Source organism: Pteropus medius, unplaced genomic scaffold, assembly GCF_902729225.1.
Source record: "Pteropus medius unplaced genomic scaffold, Ma_sr-lr_union100, whole genome shotgun sequence".
Lineage (NCBI taxonomy): Eukaryota > Metazoa > Chordata > Mammalia > Chiroptera > Pteropodidae > Pteropus > Pteropus medius.
Genome location: NW_024350924.1, coordinates 2,946,002 through 2,963,487, shown reverse-complemented (window position 1 = coordinate 2,963,487; position 17,486 = coordinate 2,946,002). Strand labels below are relative to the sequence as shown.

At 42.3% G+C, this 17,486-nt stretch overlaps 1 protein-coding gene across 2 annotated transcripts in view; it reads right to left on the bottom strand.

Annotated features, from left to right (window-relative positions):
* Nucleotides 1-4,480: 4,480 nt before the first annotated feature.
* AHCYL1 (adenosylhomocysteinase like 1) overlaps nt 4,481-17,486 on the bottom strand; it is a 34,325-nt gene continuing 21,319 nt past the window's right edge. Inside the window, exons 3-17 of one of the 2 annotated variants that reach the window (XM_039841136.1) lie at nt 15,744-15,887; nt 14,623-14,723; nt 14,105-14,207; nt 12,831-12,925; nt 12,135-12,241; nt 11,205-11,321; nt 10,887-10,950; nt 9,995-10,083; nt 9,565-9,635; nt 9,108-9,202; nt 8,925-9,023; nt 8,453-8,521; nt 8,237-8,315; nt 7,015-7,135; nt 4,481-6,517 (exon numbers count right to left, since the gene is read on the bottom strand). In XM_039841136.1, coding sequence (XP_039697070.1) covers nt 6,511-6,517; nt 7,015-7,135; nt 8,237-8,315; nt 8,453-8,521; nt 8,925-9,023; nt 9,108-9,202; nt 9,565-9,635; nt 9,995-10,083; nt 10,887-10,950; nt 11,205-11,321; nt 12,135-12,241; nt 12,831-12,925; nt 14,105-14,207; nt 14,623-14,723; nt 15,744-15,887 — 1,361 coding nt within the window. In that variant the 3' untranslated portion in view covers nt 4,481-6,510. The remainder of the gene's footprint in view (nt 6,518-7,014; nt 7,136-8,236; nt 8,316-8,452; nt 8,522-8,924; nt 9,024-9,107; nt 9,203-9,564; nt 9,636-9,994; nt 10,084-10,886; nt 10,951-11,204; nt 11,322-12,134; nt 12,242-12,830; nt 12,926-14,104; nt 14,208-14,622; nt 14,724-15,743; nt 15,888-17,486) is intronic. The other variant, XM_039841137.1, reaches the window with a different exon arrangement.

The window sequence follows — 17,486 nt, the reverse complement described above, 5'->3', positions numbered from 1 at the left end:
TTTGCCAAAAAAAAAGGAGCAATGCTGAGGCTTCTTGGATAAAATTACCAAATCCCACACAACCCACACACAACTGACATCTAATTTTAATGACCATAGTTTAGTCAAATTCTAAGACTGAACTCCACAAGCTCTATATCATTTGGGGGTAAAATTTAGACCTTTAAAGACCCTACACTATTTCAGCTACATTCAGAATAGGGAAGATTTTGGTTCAGTAATTCCACTTCTAGTAATGGATCCTAAGGAAATAATCAAAGATTTAGACAAAGATATATGTATGACGATGTGCCAGGCAGTGGTATTTTCGATAAAGTTGGGACCATCAATAACAACAACAACAAAAATTGGACTTCATGAGAAATTTTTAAAATTTGTGCATCAAGACACTATCCAGAGAGTAAAAGAACCACCCACAGAATGGGAGAACATATTTCCACATCATATATCTGATAAGGGATTAACATCTAGAATATATAGAGAACTAAAACCCAACAAAGAAACAACCAACCATATTAAAAAATGGCCAAAGGACTTGACTAGACATTTCTCCAAAGAAGATATACAAATGGCCAATAAGCACATGAAAAGATGTTCAACATCACTAATCATTAGAGAAATTTAAACCAAAACTACAATGAAATACCACTTCACATCCATTAGGATTATGGCTATTATGGAAAAGCAGATGACAAGTATTGGCCAGGATGTGGAAAAATTGGAACTCTTGTGCACTGTTGGTAGGAATGTAAAATGGTGCAGCCACTATGGAAAACAGTGTGGCAGTTCTTCAAAAAATTAAAATTAGAATTACCATATGATTGAGCAATTCTACTTCTGGGCAAATACCCAAAGGAACTGAAAGCAGGGTCTCAAAGAGATACTTGTACGTCCACATTCTTAACAGCATTATTCACAATAGCTAAAAATCAACCAAGTGGTGATGGATGAATGGATAAGCAAAATGTGGTATATACGTACAATAGAATATTATTCAGCCTTGAAAAGGAAATTCTGCGATATGCTACATGATGATCCTTGGGGACATTATGCTAAGTAAAATAAGCAAGTCATTTAAAAAAATGTATGATTCCATTTATATGATAGTCAGATTCTGAGAGAAAGTATAATGGTGGTTGCCAGGGATCAGGGGTGGGGTGGGTAGGGAAATGGGAAGTTATTATTTAATAGGCATAAAGTTTCAATTTTACAAGGTGAAGAGTTATGAGGATGGATGGTGATGATGGTTGTACAACAATGTGAAGGTATTTAATACCATGGGTTGTATACTTAAAAATGGTTAAGATCAATTTTGTTATGCGTATTTTTCCACACACAAAAAAAGAATTAAAAAATCAATTGAACATAAAGATTTACTTCTGGAAAAATGGTAGGGGTTGCAGCATCTTCATATCATTTAGTGCCATCTTCATGCTTCACTTGATTTTGAGGAAAATTGGAAAAGAGCAAAGACGTCGTTGGCTAGATGTTAGCAAATCTGCTGACACCAGTGCTGGTTTGCTCCCATTGTATGTGACAGAAAAAGACAGTTCCTACTTACCGTATCTATTAGACTTGAGAAAAAAGTCTTAACTCAAAAAAAAAAAAGAAATACACAAACCCATCCCCTCTGTTGACAAATTTCCATGAAAGCAAGCCGTAAGAACTAGTGTCCAACACCTGAAAGTGACCCTTTCCAAAGTAAGATGGCCAAGAAACACACGAGCAAGAGAATCGTTGAAGAGAATGGACCTTTTGTTTGGCATTCCTGCACTGAAATAGTGGAATCAGTCATGAATATGTGTGAGACCTTTTGTGATTTAAAAGCAACCAAATCCAGAGCACAAGGGCCCGACTGCTCATCAGTGAATCTTGGAGCCCCAAGAATGAATAAATTGACTCAATTTGGCTCAGGCTCGGGAAGCAGAGCTCAGTGCACTTGGAGGCAGCAGGTCTGCTACGCTGTCAGGGCTTGCATTCAGGAAGCATTGGGGAAGTCACGACACATGCAGTTTGGGTCTTCATGTCTGTGCCAAGTTTCTTCTGCTAAAGACTCTTTACTGAGAAATGAAAACCATGGGGAAACTGCCTGAAAGTTCCCTTGGGGGAGCCTCTAGGTGACTTAGAAGGGCCACAGGGAGCCAGAATGACTTGGGTTCAAATCCTAGCTCTACCTATCAACTGCAGTGTAACTTTGGAGATTTAACTTCCAAGTGGTCCTGAGAGTTTGTTTCAGTAGGTCTGGGACAAGATTTAGGAATCTGTGTTTTTAACCAACCCAACATGTGACTCTGATATTAGAACCCTAATTTGAGGCTATTTCCTAGAAGCCACATTGCCCCTTGTCAAGCATGGATCCTGGAACCAGACTGTCTGGGTCAATTCCAGCTCCGCCAATTCAGGAGTTGTGTACCCTTGGGCAAGTTATTTCATCCCACTCTCAATTTTCCCATCTCTAAAATGGGGGTAACACTAGCACCTATCTCATGGGATTACTATGAGGATCAAGTATGCTACTTGGGTAAAGCATTTAGAATGGATCCAGTTACACGGCAAACACTACTTGTGCTCTAATTACTTAAGAGTTTGCAAGCCTTTATTCACAACTCCAAAATTTAAAAAAGTCTAAAAATAAAAAAAACTTTTTCTGAAGTTTGGCACATATTAATTTGGTAGCAAAACCTGATGTGAACTAATGGGAGGCCATCGATAGTCATTATTTGTCCCTTATTTTATGAATATTAATAAACTAAATTGAAATATTAACAGGTTTGATTATGGAATGCTGCTCCACACCCCCTAATAGGTATTATGTACTATACGGTATATTCATGTATTTCCTAAAAATATGAATTATTCTCAATTTCATAACACGAGCGGTTCAGAAAAGGAATTATGGACTTCTATTCTATTATCTTTTGTTGGCCGGAGACCTTGTGTGACAACCAACGTGAGAAAACGCGCCACCTGGTGACTGCAGGGAGCATCACACGCTGCAGGAAGGCAGGGAGGGGGCACAGCCCCAGGATCAGACACGGGCCCTCTGGCCCACGATCCAGAACGATTCTTTTTAGCACATTTTAAAATGTCTTCAAGGCTGCTGTGTGGGCAGAGAAGATATCTCTTCAGTTAAAAAAATTAATATTCAACTTATGAAAGCAACAAAGACATTACTTAAGTTTTTTAAAGTTCAGCATGTAGATCTTACTGTATTTATAAATCCAGCAAATGTTAGTCACTTTTAAGGGGACTTTGAATATTAATAACATTCAAATTCATTTATACATTTTTAATATATTTGATTTCCTCTTTGGAGTAAATTCTAAACCAAATGCAAACAAACAAAAAATACTATTATTAAAGTTCCCATAGTGTATAGTTTCCAATACACACAATATATGTGTGCATATATATATATATATATATATATATATAAAATCGATTACAACTTAAAATTGATTACTGTCTAAATTTATTACTCAATTACACATTCTAAATTAGAATCACAAATTACCTTCCTGAGAATTTTTAAGTTGCTTTACCAGTTTACTGAAATTTCCTAATCCCAGAATGAAGCCTGGCCAGGAGGCAGATGGATTGAGCAACTGCTACCTAGGCTCAAATTCTGTTCCGTATCTTTTACTTTCTGAGAGAATACTTTCTCTTAGCTTCTCTCGCACAGAGACTCCCTCTTCTTCCCTAATAGAATGCAAATCAAATGCCCTCCAACATGTCTTTCCCTTTATACTTAGCACAACCTTTATGCTTGGATCAGCAACCTTTTTCTGAAAAGGGCCAGAGGGTAAATATTTTGGACTTTGTGAGCCATTTGGTTGCAACTACTGAACTCTGCCACTACGGCATGAAAGTAGCCAAAGACATTACATAATGAATGAAGTGAAGCAGTGTTTAAAGCTTTATTTATGGACACTGAAATCTGAATTTGGATATATGTGCATGGGTAAAGAATTAACAGTACTTGTTTCACCAGTCTGCATAGAAATCATTCACAATGTTTGAGACCAATTTTATAAAATAGAAAAGGTATTACTTGCAAACAGTATTATTACTAGATACACTGTCACATCACAAGACAAAAAGCAAGTTCAGAGATGGGAGGGGAGCTTCAGGCCCCGCCCCTTCAGAGTGGGCAGGGTTAAAGTTTATATAACTTTAGAGACATTGTTTAAGGAAAATTAGGTACGGGTCTTAGAAGGGGACTATGCAAGTGAGGAGCCCTGAAGCTTAAGCAGCAGGTCTGTTTCTTGAAGGAAGTTAAGAGTGGAAGTGCCTCGGCACAGAGCAGGCACACAGAGCTTAAAACACTACCGAAGAACTCTGATTCCAGCCTGTTCCCCTACATATTAGGTCCTCAACAAACCTCTATTCGATATTGCTGCTGACCCAAAAATTGCCCCACCACAGAAAACAGGTTCTAATGAAGTTCTGCTGTTCAACCAAGAATGACACAGACTTCCAATAAGGTCTTATCATTTTGACTTTAATGATTATTGCTCATCTGCAAGGATTAATATTGCATTCATTAAAAATCGTTCAATACAAAATAAACTTGTTCCCCCCAAGTTGCTCTCCACATGCTCCCTCTGATGCCAGACATTTCTCCACAGTGTCCTTTGTTACATGGCTTGACAGAGACGGAGCCCTTACCTATTATTCCTATGGACACAGTAATAGATATGGGAGCAGGGGGCAGGCCAGAGGGCAGCAGGACCTGGGCCCCTTTCCTCCAGCATAGCTGACGCGATGGATACCACTGTTGGCCAGGCTACCTCCCCTAAAGGAAGTGGTGTTCTGATTGGCTGGTCACATGCCCTGGGCAAAAGGGCTTGAACCATTAGCATCTATAGAGAAGCAAGCAAGGTCACACTGGCAAGGAGTGGGAAAGGGCTGGGTAGGGAGAAACAGGAAGGGAAAGGGGAAAAGTTTTGGCAAGATCATAGTCCCTGCTAGGGAGTTGCAGGGTGAAAGCTTTCCTTTCTTATATTCCTGTTTTAATGTCTGTCTCTCTGATCAATGGCAATAGAGAAATGCAAAATTTCTAGTACCTAGCACTAATGCCTGACCCAATTTTGAAGGATCACAAGCTAGAACGAGTTGAGGATTCAGAATCCTGGATAATTATATACTTAAAGCTCATGAGCGTAGAGCTCACGTGACCATGCAGAAATGCTGGTAAGCAGGGTGCATGGCGTGGGGAACACAGCTCTCTGATCTCTGCGAGAGCCTAGCTGGGGAATTCTTTCAGAGAGTGAGCTGGGACGTACTGATCACTTTCTCTATGCAAAAACTGCCCTTTAAGATCTCTGTTCAGGAACTTCTTGTGACATGTGTCGATCAAAAGTGGTACCACTTCTGCAAAAACTAATGTTATGCGGGGTCTAAAGTTCCAGCAAGTTATACGAAGTTAGATTTCCCTCACCGTGGCCCGATGTATCCTTCCTCTTCCTATCCACATCTACCTCCCTTTAAGTATTTTAGGTTGCAGAAGCATAGCTGACCAGAAATCTGCTCTTAAAGGATAAATCCTAAAGACAGAGCTCAGTGCTTTGTACTGAATAATGGCTCAAGAAATTTGCCTTCGGCACAAGCTGTATGGGGCAGAGCCGATAGAATTTGCTGCCATGGCCCCAGATCACTGAAGCTACAAACTGTGGGCTAGAAATAGATTCATCGGAGTTTGAGACCAGCATTTCTCTAGACTCAACTCTGCACTCTTAGCTCTGAAGGTCTGAAAGAGAAACTGATAACTAGCCACTTGAGCAGCAGTTTCTCAGTATTAACTTTTAACTTTTTTTTTTTTTTTTTAATACAACAGATATAAATGCTAGGAGCCAAATTCAACTTAATAGAGTGCAGTCTGGTTAAAAACCTGAAAAAAGAGAAGGTCTGGGTGGAGTGGAAGAAGAACTGTACTAAACCCTACCGGATCTTAACAAGCAACACTCACTAGTACACATCTCTGAACCAGACAAACCATCTGCACACAGGAAACAGGGTTTGGAACATGGAGGGGGAATTAACATGCACCACCTACATCTAACCTACCTGGCTGGTAGGTACTATCCCTGCTCCTCTGAAGAAGTCAAAGAGCACTGATTTCAGCAGCTAGGAAATGGGCTCTTTTAAGGCAATTTAGACATTGCAGATTGTTCCACATAGAAGGTACCTTAGCATTTCCTGTTAATAAGGTACCCACTTAAGACTAAAGTCCCCAGAAATGGTAAAGAAAGAATCACCTTTCTGGGCTGGAAGAGAATCCTTCTTTAGTGACTAGGGTGAGAAACCTTGAATCTGTTTCATCTAAAGAGCCATGAGGCAAGTTCCTGTGTGGTCTGCAGAACTTAGATAATGAGATGAAAAAACAAGAATGAAATTATAGGAAAAAAAAATCAAGAGGAAAAGAATAAGAAGAAAATAAAAGTTATCTTAAAAAATATTTCTTTTAGAGTTGTGTGGTTCATGTGGACTGGTCCCTGGTAATGTGGTCCATTAGTATCTGTAAAGGAAGAGATGGACTGCTTAGCATTGTGTCTCCCACATCGGAGTCCCAAGAGAATCAGAAACAGATACTCTCTCCAGGGTCCCTCCCCAGCCCAGGCTGGGGGTCCCTACACTCATTCGCCAGAGATCACTCTTCTCTGTGCATCTATAGGGCTCTGACAATGCCCTCTCTGGTTTCATCTCCGCTCCTGATGATATGAGTCGTGCTTTTCAACTGTGACTATATATTAGAATCATCTGGGGAGCTTTTACAAAAAAGCCTGGCCCCCATCCCAGAACCAACTGTATCAGAATCTCTGGGAGGAAGGACCAAGTGCTAAAATTTTAGAAAACCTTTACTTCTTTATATTTGCTACTTGAGATACAATTTCTGTGCCTACCCTGTTAGTCTGAAGCAAAGTTCTTGAACTCTTCCAAATCAGGTGTAACGTCAGCTTTAATTAAAAGCTGGCTAGTCAGCCTGTTCTTTTCACTTGCTTTCCCCCAAGTTACCTGTAATAATTGGGTTTGAACGGCCCATTTTTGTTGAGTCCCAGATATTTTGCTTGGTCATCTGTCAGCTCTGTCAGGTGGGCATCAAATGATGGCAGGTGCAAGCTGGCAACGTACTCATCTAGGAAGAACAAAGTGGCAGGGGAGCAGACCCCATTTCAGTTATGATCCTCAGGGTATAACTTCCCCCTATTTTCATCTGAAGCTTTTTTAGAGAGATGACAAGGGATAGAATAACTCTGAAAGAATCTACAACTCGAAAATTTGCTCAATTTAAAAAGCTCTCGACACTGTCTAAGCAGGGTACTTCTCTCAGTACACCCAGAATGCGTTTAGAAAGCCACTTACCAGGGTGGCAAAAATGGGGTGCACTTGTACTTCCCCATCCTTCTCTGGCAAAACTTTTGGCTTCACCTCAGTGGCCAATGTGCCATGTACTACTCCCACCTTCCTTAACTGGTTTGTAGTCATAATATGAATCAACGGGGACATCGTGAACTCAAAAGAGCCCTGTGTCATTAGCATTTATCTAGGATAAGATCCACAAAGACATCAAATCTTAGGATCAGAGATTTCTAAGTCAGCGGGCACAAATTTATGACTTTTCCATAGATAAGCTTCTTGGACTTTACCTTTATAAATACAAATTTTTTGAAAAACCAATCTGAGATAAGCTGTTGGAGAGATGAGAACAAGAAGTTTTTTAGCTTTAAGAGCACAGGGGTTTGGGCTGACCAATTATAGGTGGGAGGTGGCACCACTATTCAGAAAGGTAAGGAACTAGAGATGATGTATTATGTCACATGAACACAGCACAGCTGTCTCCAGGAATGACGGGCTGTTTGCATATCTACACAGAGGATGGACAATAAAGCCCCTATTTGTTTCTTTTTTTCTCCTCTTGGTCCCAGGCTGTCTGCAGTGGTAGTGGGAAGTTTACTGAACTTCCTAAACCTACATCTACCCTAAACCATCATGCTAAGCATTTTTACTCTTTAGCTATAAATCTTACAATTCTCAATGTACACAGTATTAGTCTCACTTTACTGATAAAGAAGCTGACACTCGTGGAGATCAGAACCTGTCTTGAAGTCCAAAACCATTAAGTGTTAGAACAGAGATTAGAACTCTGACTCTAAATCCAATACTTTTCATGATACTCATTTTACCAAACCGTGCAGCCGTCTGTGATCAATATAGGTTTCTAGTGTTTTTCACTCACCCATTTTCTTAGGAAGCAAATATACGTCTTGTTTGTATCGTCCCTCTGGTGCATTATAGAGTTCTATCAGTGCCAAAGCCTAAATTGGGAAAAGAGGGTCAGGAAACACAAAAACACTTCCTAGACAGGGGCCGGGCAGAGCGCACTCTCACTGGAACTCTGATCTAGGCCCGGTTCCACCAATCTCAGGGCAGGATACACAGACGTGTCACATACCTGTGTGGTTGCTGTGATGGACAGAACAAAGGTAGGAACTGTGGAGCAGCTCAGATTGAGCAGACGACCCTGGAAAGAAAGCCCTGGGATGAGCTGCGTTGTGCTTCTGTCTCAGAGTCCAACGTCACACCAGTCAAGCAAATGCAGGAAAAACACTTTATACCCCTCTGGACTCAGTGGGAAGAGGGAGAATTACAGCTCCAGATCAGGATTCTAGGTTTTATCTTATTTTCTGCAAGCCTACCCGAGTCTCACAAGCCGAAGACTCAGTTGTGGTCAGGAAATGGTATGTTATTTGGCGAAAAGCGGGTATTGTTTGAGTGATTCTCTTCTGGGGACCGGGCCATTTGAGAAATAGCTCTCTATCCAAAAGCAGAGTTCGAGGAAACGCAGGCCTGTATTTGTTCCCTCTCCCCTGTGGGTGTGGCTGCGCTGCGTGTGTGGCAGCAGCGAAGCCCTTCTACGAGTGTACCTCTGCTAGGAGGACGACGCGCTTGCCATCTGGCCAGATGACATGGTCCACCTGCGAACGGACTCGTTCCCACGTCAGCTCCGGAGTGCGGAGGCTGGTCTGCAAGGAAGACAGCACAGATGACTGTGGCTGTCACGGACGGAAGGGGGAAAAGGCCTAGCAAGAAAGAATGAGAGGCCTTACCACATCGATTTCCGTGTTGGAGTGGCCCATATTGCATACGATACAACTGTTTTTCATGCGGTCCAGATGCTCCCGTGTCACTACATTCTTATTCCCTACAAGCAAAGGAGGTGGCTGAAGAGAGATGCCGAGGAGCAAAGGTGCCGACTGGTTTTCGGTCAGACAGGGAGAGGGGGTTCGCAGGTCACAGGGGGAGGAAGTTCGCAGGTCGTCAGCAGCGTGTGTGGCTGTGAGAAAGGAAGTGCGCACTGCGCAACAGCTCCTAGGCTGTTAGCCGTCAGGGAAAAGGCTCTTTGTTCTGGAAAACATGCTAAGGTTCTGATGGCTCACTCTAGTCCTGAGATTCTTATACCAAGGGCGAGTGTCACTTACTTTATATGAAAGTCACTCAGACCACTTTGAAGAGCTAGCCTCAGAGTTAACACTCCCCCATGCACCCCAAAGCCCTGACACTCACCTGTGCAAGTTATCACAACATCGACTTGCCGGATGACTTCATTTAGCTTCACCACCCTGAACCCATCCATGCTGGAAGAAAAGGAAGGACACTATGAGCAAAGCGAGGAGGCAGAAGGGACGGAAGCTGGTCACAAAAATAAAACAACCAAATTTTCTTCTAAAGTCTGATCTAGTGCTACCTCTCAGGGATGGTAAGTGACAAGGTGTGCTAAACTATACACACGGGCCTCTTCCGACTCCCCAAGAGTCCGCCCAGGTAGAGAAGATGCCAAGAAGCTCTAGGAGTGCCTGGGATTACAATGGAGGGGACAGAGCAGTCTTAGCCTTCTCTCCCTTTGAGAGATTTCTGCAAGGAATGGTTACCACGATTAATCATGAACTCTCAGAAACATAAAGTACCTGGAGTGACTCGAATTCCCCGTCCTTACCAGGCCTGCAGAGCGCAGATGGGGTCGATTTCTGTGATGTAGACGATTGCTCCGAGGGCCTTGAGAGCAGCACAGCAGCCCTTTCCCACCTGTAGAGTATGAGCAAGAATCAGGTTGTCCGGTCCGTTCAGGCATGGATGTTGGGGCAGGGAGGCTCTTTGGGAGATGGAAACTAAACTCCCTGACATCACCAATCCTTTAGCAAGCCCTTGGAAGGACGCTCCAACCCAAGCAGAACAGAAACAGATCTCGATTATGCTGTGACTGAGTCTGGGAGGTGATTTAGCAGACAGTCCAAATCACAGCAAGGGCTGGGGCCGGGAGAGTAAAAGATATCAAAGGAATTAAAAGTATTACCTACTGTTAGGGAAACAAGGCCGAGGAAGAGCAACTAGAACCTCTAGTTTCTTATTCCAGAAAAACCTGACAATAACTGTCATTTGAGGTATTACCTAACTCAAGAATGGCCTAGCAGCTCAGGAACTCTGTGGCTCATTGCTGATGACAACAAAATCTCCTTCACCGATTAGAGTTTGGAGACCATCAATAGCAGGCCACTTCAGAGTCCACCCTCCACTCCACTGTCAGTCACTAGTGGGGCTGAAATGCTACACAGTCACTTGAATTAAGTATCATGACAGGTTATTGTTATAAATGGGGAGAAATGATGCCAACATTCCGTTTCACAAGGCAAAGTGGTGAAATCTGAAAACTCAACTCACTCTGTATATCTTCATTCATAAACTCGAACAAAAGACTGTTGTTATAATTTTGATATACATTATCTAAAAGCATATTTTAAAGCCTGCACCAGTGACTGTACTGATAAGTCTTCACTCAACATTTCTGATTAAGTCTATAAACAGACAGACACTAAGACCCAGCTATTTACCTCACCATAGCCACACACCACCACTTGTTTCCCACCAAACATCACATCTGTGGTCCTCTTCAGGCTGTGGAAACAGACAAGGGCTCAACTCAAACATTATTAGCTCAAACATAGTCCCTCTGCACCAAATTAAAGTGTGGGGCCACATTCCACCGGAAGTGCAACTGGAAGCTGGCTGCCTCAGTATGAAATGGACCCCTCTAACAAGCTTTTAAAGCTAAAAGAAGACCAGGGGACAAGACTGGAGCGACACAGACCGACACTGCCACCCAACCCAGATCTACCAATGACTCTGACCATCTGTACACTTCAACCTACCCATCCAAGATGGATTCTCGGCAGCAGTACAAGTTGTCAAACTTCTGTTTGGTAACAGAATCATTGACGTTCATGGCTGGAACACAGAGCTTCCCAGCTTTGGAGAGCTGATACAGCCTAAAAGGGGAAGAAGCCACAAAAACAAAGGAAAACAAAGTTAGCTGGTGAAACATAATATGTGGCAAAATCTGCCTAATTCTCTTCGAGCTCCATGCTGCCCTCCCCAGTCTTATTTATTGCCCAAGGACATTTGTAAATAAGATGATTTCTTTGTCATCCCTCCTCACTTCATTTTCTCCACCGCCTCCCCCTCTTTTTTCTGGAAGGCAGAAAACCTTTATATTGAAGAAATTTATTTCTCTTCCATAAAAGGTGATGTATTCCCTTGGATCAGCATTTTCTCAATCTTTAAAAAACCCATGCCTACTTCTGATAAACAAAGATTATCAATGATTCTGACACAGTCCCCTGTGTGTGTGTGTGTGTGACAGCACGTGCAACGTGCTCCCAATCGAGAAACACTTTTTCAGATATCTTTTAGTTACTCTGACAAGCCAGGAATATTTTGCCCAGGTTTATTTTTGTAGTGTGTATAATGTATAGTTTTACAAGAGCATTTTTTCCTATTTTAAATATAAAATTATAATACAATATTGAATATAGTTTCTCAAGATATGCTCACTCCCTACTTCCCAACACTGGTTGAGAATCACAGTGGAATAAGTGGGAGAGAAAATGTGAGGACTAGAACCTGAAATAACTTCCTCTTAGGGCCTCAGTTGTTCGAAAGTAAAAACTCAAAAGTTTGATCTAACGAAGACACTCCCATTTAGTTACTACAAGTCTGAAACACAGCCCTGAAGTCTGACAGAGACCAGAAGAATCTGCTGAGGCGAGGACACGAGGGGCGGCTACTCCAGAATCTGTTACCTGTGAACACCAGTCACGCTCTCTTCCACAATGCCTCGGATCTTCTTAAACACGTTTGGATACTTCTTATAAACCCAGTGGGTTAAGTCTCCCCCATCATCCAGGATCTACAGAACAGCCAGAAGACTTCTATGGGCATTCAGGCTGCTAGAGCTGGGGGGAACTTTGAACCCACTTTCTGGACTAGTAAGAGAGCCCTGTATGTTTTGGAAGAGCACACCTCAGAGCTCCTGGGAGCAGGTTTAGACACAGTCTAATTGGAAATACAGTCAAATTTGTTGGTGTAAATGGTTAAAGGGATTCCTAAGTTTGTTCTAGGCTCCAGGGAAGAGTAAGTATTATGCTAATGCACACTCATTTTTAGTCTAGAGTCTTGAACTATATCGCCCTTTGAATGGAAAAGGAGAGCTGGGGCAGGAAGGAAGAAACCAGAATCCTACTCCATAGCGGTACCACATCATTTCCTTCTATTTTATGCTGCTGCGTTTGAGCCACACGTGTTCGGTTAGTCTTACCCTGCCCCCATCTGTCCATTCAGTACTCAGACCCATTCTGAATAGGTATCGAGCTGAACACTTTGGCAACGAAGTAAGTGCGTAAGACCAAACATCCAAAACATATTCAGGGAACCATGCTTTGAGGGAAAAAAGGAAACGAATCTATTGTCAAAGGTGTAGGATGGATACGCATGATTACCATGTTGGCTTGCCACCCATCCATGTTCACACAGCGGTCAATACACCACCAGAAGTCATCTTCCGACTCGCCCTTCCACGCGAACACTGCGACTCCTACAGAGACAGAAACAAGTCAGGGGCTTCCTCCTGAGGGCGTGTCCTATACCACTGTCACTTTCTGTGCTCCACGTGGAAAGGGAAAGGCTACAGAAACTATGCTGCAAAGGAAACAACTTAGGAAGGGCAAAAAGTCAAAATAGTACCTTTAGTTTAGAAACCGGTTAAGAATTTAAGGGATGTTTGTTTCTAAAAGTATTTTGGAACCTTAAAATGTTATTCTTTGGCCAGTTTTACACTTGGAACTCGACCCTAAGGAGATAAAATGCAGTGGAAATCAAAATGAAGTTGTTCACTAGAATGTTATTTACATTAGCAAATATCTCGAAAGAATCTAAATGTTCAACATGAGGAAAACAGTGAAGTCAAGTCACACGTCCATGTGACTGAGTATGACAAACGACGCTGTCAAAGTATTCAGTGACATGGAAAACTGCTTCTGATAGTTATATTTAAGTTATAAAACTGTAGACATACTGAGATTTATTTCATCTCTGTAAAAAGTGACTAGAAAAAAAAATTAGTCAGATGTTATCTCTGTAGCAGGTTTATGTTTGTTCTTTTTTTTTTTGAACTTTCTAAATTTTCTGCAATAAACACCAGAAAAGAGTAAACGAAAAAACAAAAGCATTATAAAGTTGCTTTCTGGGGATCCTAGGAAGATGGGAGATCCTTAAAGAAACTTCCTGATGATTTCCTTCTGGACATTTTAACAATAAAAATTATTTTGTTTAATTGAACTCACAAATGGCCCATACATTTTCAAAGCAATACTGAATACCAAAGTATCTAAGGAACTGTCAATACAGAAGATGCTTCTTATATTCTCTCAAAGTGATTAGACTTACAGTGAAAGGAGACCTGCTGAGCTCATACAGAATTCTATAGCTCATACAGTTTAATATTCTTCTATATCCATTTAACATTAGTACTGGGCATTTTCCCATGTAACTAGGTTCTTTTCAAAGATTGTTGCTAATGACTAATAATACTACACCACGGATACAGATAATTTTATTATCTATTTTCTTCCTGTTGATATTTTTATTGTCCTCCAAATTTTACAGCCTCTAGGCAGACACTGTAAAGATAACTGTGATAAATAAAAATTCTGTTTGGATAATTACTTTGAGGCAAAGTTGGTATTAAAAAAAAAAAAAAAAAAGCTGAACTCACCAGCTTCGGCCAGTGCTGCAGCCACTTCGTTCTGAGTGGAGTAGATGTTGCACGCAGACCAGCGGCACTGAGCCCCCAGGGCGCAGAGAGTCTCGATCAACACCTGTGCAGATGTACAGCAGGACAGGGTGAGAAGGAGAAGGGCCAGACAGGAGTGGCATGTAAGAGAACAATACCCAGCGGCTCCCAGTAACAGGTGCTACACCAGGGAGTTCCAAGAGGGTGCGATCCAGCTAGGTCCCACGGCAGTATCTAACGTCACCCAAGAGGGATGTTCTGAAAAGTCTTAACATTTTTATAACAATCGTATTTTTGTAAATCTAGATCTCCCTACATCAGGTTTCTTAAAAGCAGGTTGCACCTATACAAGCTAGGAAACCCCATACTGTGTGACAGGGAAGTCCCACCTAACAGCACTGGGAGGTCAGACAGACACGGAAGAAAAAACGAGTTAAAAAAAAAAAAAAGTATTTTTCCCCCTCATCAGAAGTCTCTCTCTCTTCCCCCACCGAACTCACCGCTGTCTGGGCTGTGATGTGTGTACAGCCCACTATTTTAGCACCAGCCAAGGGCTTCTCCCCCTGAGCACGTTTCCTGAGTGAAATCAGAGCAGACATGTCTGTGAAAGAACAGAGGATTTGAGCTAGGTCTGCACTAGCAGTAACATCGATTCCTGCCCCAGCAACAGCTGGGACCGGTCTGGATCTGTTGAAATACAGTTAGAATATAGAGAGAAGTTAGAAAAACTCTAAGCATAGTTCTGTGGTAACTGGGAGCTTTAAGAGGTAAACGACAGAAGAGGGTTTTTATCCAATCGCTCAGATTGTCTCTCTTCCTCTCCTGTTTCAGCCTTATAGGCAGAGGACTGAACAGAGAATAAATTCCCAAAACTGATCAAATGGAGGCTGAGTCTAATTATTCATTTGGGAGGAGAAGGAAGTTGTTATGGCATTGGCTAGTGGGCTCCTAGATGAAACTATCATACCAGGAAGAGCTTTACCCTCAGCAGAAGCCACCTGCATCTGTTTTTCCAGCCTCTAACCCTACTCTGTCAGTCTCTTTGGTTTCCGTACTCCCTCCCAGTACGGAACATACTTTCAGCGAGAAAGCAACAAAAGAATAAAGAGACCTTCCTGGGTGTGGGGTGGAGAAACCAAGATTTAACTGATTGTTAGTCACTTTTACTCTTGCTCCAGCAGAGGGTGCTCAGGACCAGAGATCAAATGAGACCCTAGGTCACCACATCCTGGGCTGAAAACCCTCCCACATCTGCTGCTTCTGGGAATCTGGGTCTCAGAGACTGGCAGCTATGGTAGGATCCCACAGAACTAACCACCATGTAGCAGTGACCCAAGACTTGCTGATTCTGCAAGTAGATCTCGGAATATGGTGTCACGGGGGATGGGAGGAATAGAAACTACTCTGTCTAATTACCCCACGCTGAGAACAGGAAGCAGGGAGAACAAGAACAAGAATCCTGAGGCTCGAGTTCCATACAGAGAGATCTGTTAGAACAAGAGTCCAGGATACTGGATTTTCCAGGAGACTTTCAAGCTAGCTTTCGAGCCTTAAATTGTTTGTGGATCCTGATGACCAGCAATGGGTGGCTTCCGGTCCTCTACCCACTCCCTTTCTTTACCTTGCTCTGCAATCTCAATCTCCCGGCGTCCAAATTCTGCCTGCTTGATGTTCTTCACGCAGAAATTGCTGCTGCCCTTGGAGTTGGTTTGCTGCTTCTCTCGGGGGGAAACCTCATCATCAGAGCTATCTGTATAGGACGCAGCTAAAGGCAGGAGAGAAAGACACAAGGACAGAAAAACCTCAATGGCCCCAACTCCACCGAGTGCGGTCCCCAAGGGACTCTCATTTAAGTTAAGCCAACACTCTTAATTGGAGTCACCTTTTACATCACTCTCAGTACTACTTTTCCAGGGTTTAATAAATGATATGAATGAAACTGTTATGGACTTTTAGGGTTGTGGCCTTTTTACCTACCCTGATGATACTCTTGCCATTAGTGCTTATGATAAGGAGCTACTGATCTCAATCTGGCACTAGCCCTAGTGAATCCCAGATAATAGGAACACTTGGTCCCAACCGGAAATGGAACCAGACATCGCAAAAAGGAAGAATAATTTAGGGCACATAAGGAATGCTTTATCTATAGATCACCAGTCTCTAACTTAAGCATATAAAGCATCGATCAGAATCATGTGGAAAGTTTATTAAAACGCAGTTGTCTAGGCCTCACCACCCGAAATCCCACGCAGTAGGTCTCAGGTGGGACCCAAGTCTAACAAGTTCCCAGGCGCTGCTGATGCTGCTGCTCAGAGGACCACACTTTGAGAACCACTAATATGGACGAAAGTGACAAGACGGTCTTTCAAGGGTAAATTTTACGCTAGGTTGTGCTCAAAAAATAGAGGTAGAAAGGAATGACACAAAAGGTGAGCAGCTCTGGTTCTGTTATGAGCCCTAAGATCACTCGAGAGGTTCAACTTTACAAAACAGCTTCCCGTAAAAGCTACAAATGTCCTTGTAGATAGAGATGGAGGAGGATATACAATAAGCACGCCTTATCTCTCAAACCATTCTTTACTCTCGGAATTGAATATTTCCCTGATCACTGAAATCGGGTCTCTCTCACTGACTTCTATATACTCTTACCTAACACAAATACTTCTGTCCCGCCAATACAGTACTCCTAAAGGTATCTATGTCCTAGGGCAATTTGACTATATCGCTGAGCTTTTAAAAATGCTCCAGTAGGTTCCCATAACATGTGGCTATCAAGACCTTTGACAGCGTCCTTAGAGCTTTCCCCGCTCATTCCATCTCCTTCCTCGTATAACTCAATCTTTCACAAGTAATTCTTTCTTAGCTACAATTAGCCTATCCCACCTTTGCATCTGTTACTCCAAGACACCTTATCATTTGATAGCCAGGATATTTAGAACCTTTTCTTGCACACAGGCTCTCAGTGAGTCTGTACATTCGTTTCAGCACTCAGCCCTGTATACCACCATTTGCTCTTGTCTGCCTATCCTGTCTATATTGGGTTATCAGTGGCACAGGGCAAAGAATAAGTATATAAAATTTATTTGTCTACTTGTTGTTTTATATTCCTTATATATCAAGTCTAGTCCTTAATGTTAATAATACAATGCAAACAATATACTGGTAAAAGACAAGAAATGGTTTGGGTACAAATTCCTTTGCTGACATTAACGGCAACCTCTGACTTTGGGCGGACCTCTTCGTCTTTTAACAACGTCTCCTCAGTTGAACATGTGGGGCTTGCGTGCCCTGGTGGATCCTTCGCTGTTGGGCTCCTCCGCTACTCAAATTCTAAGCTTCTATATCCTTTTCCACGTTAATTTTC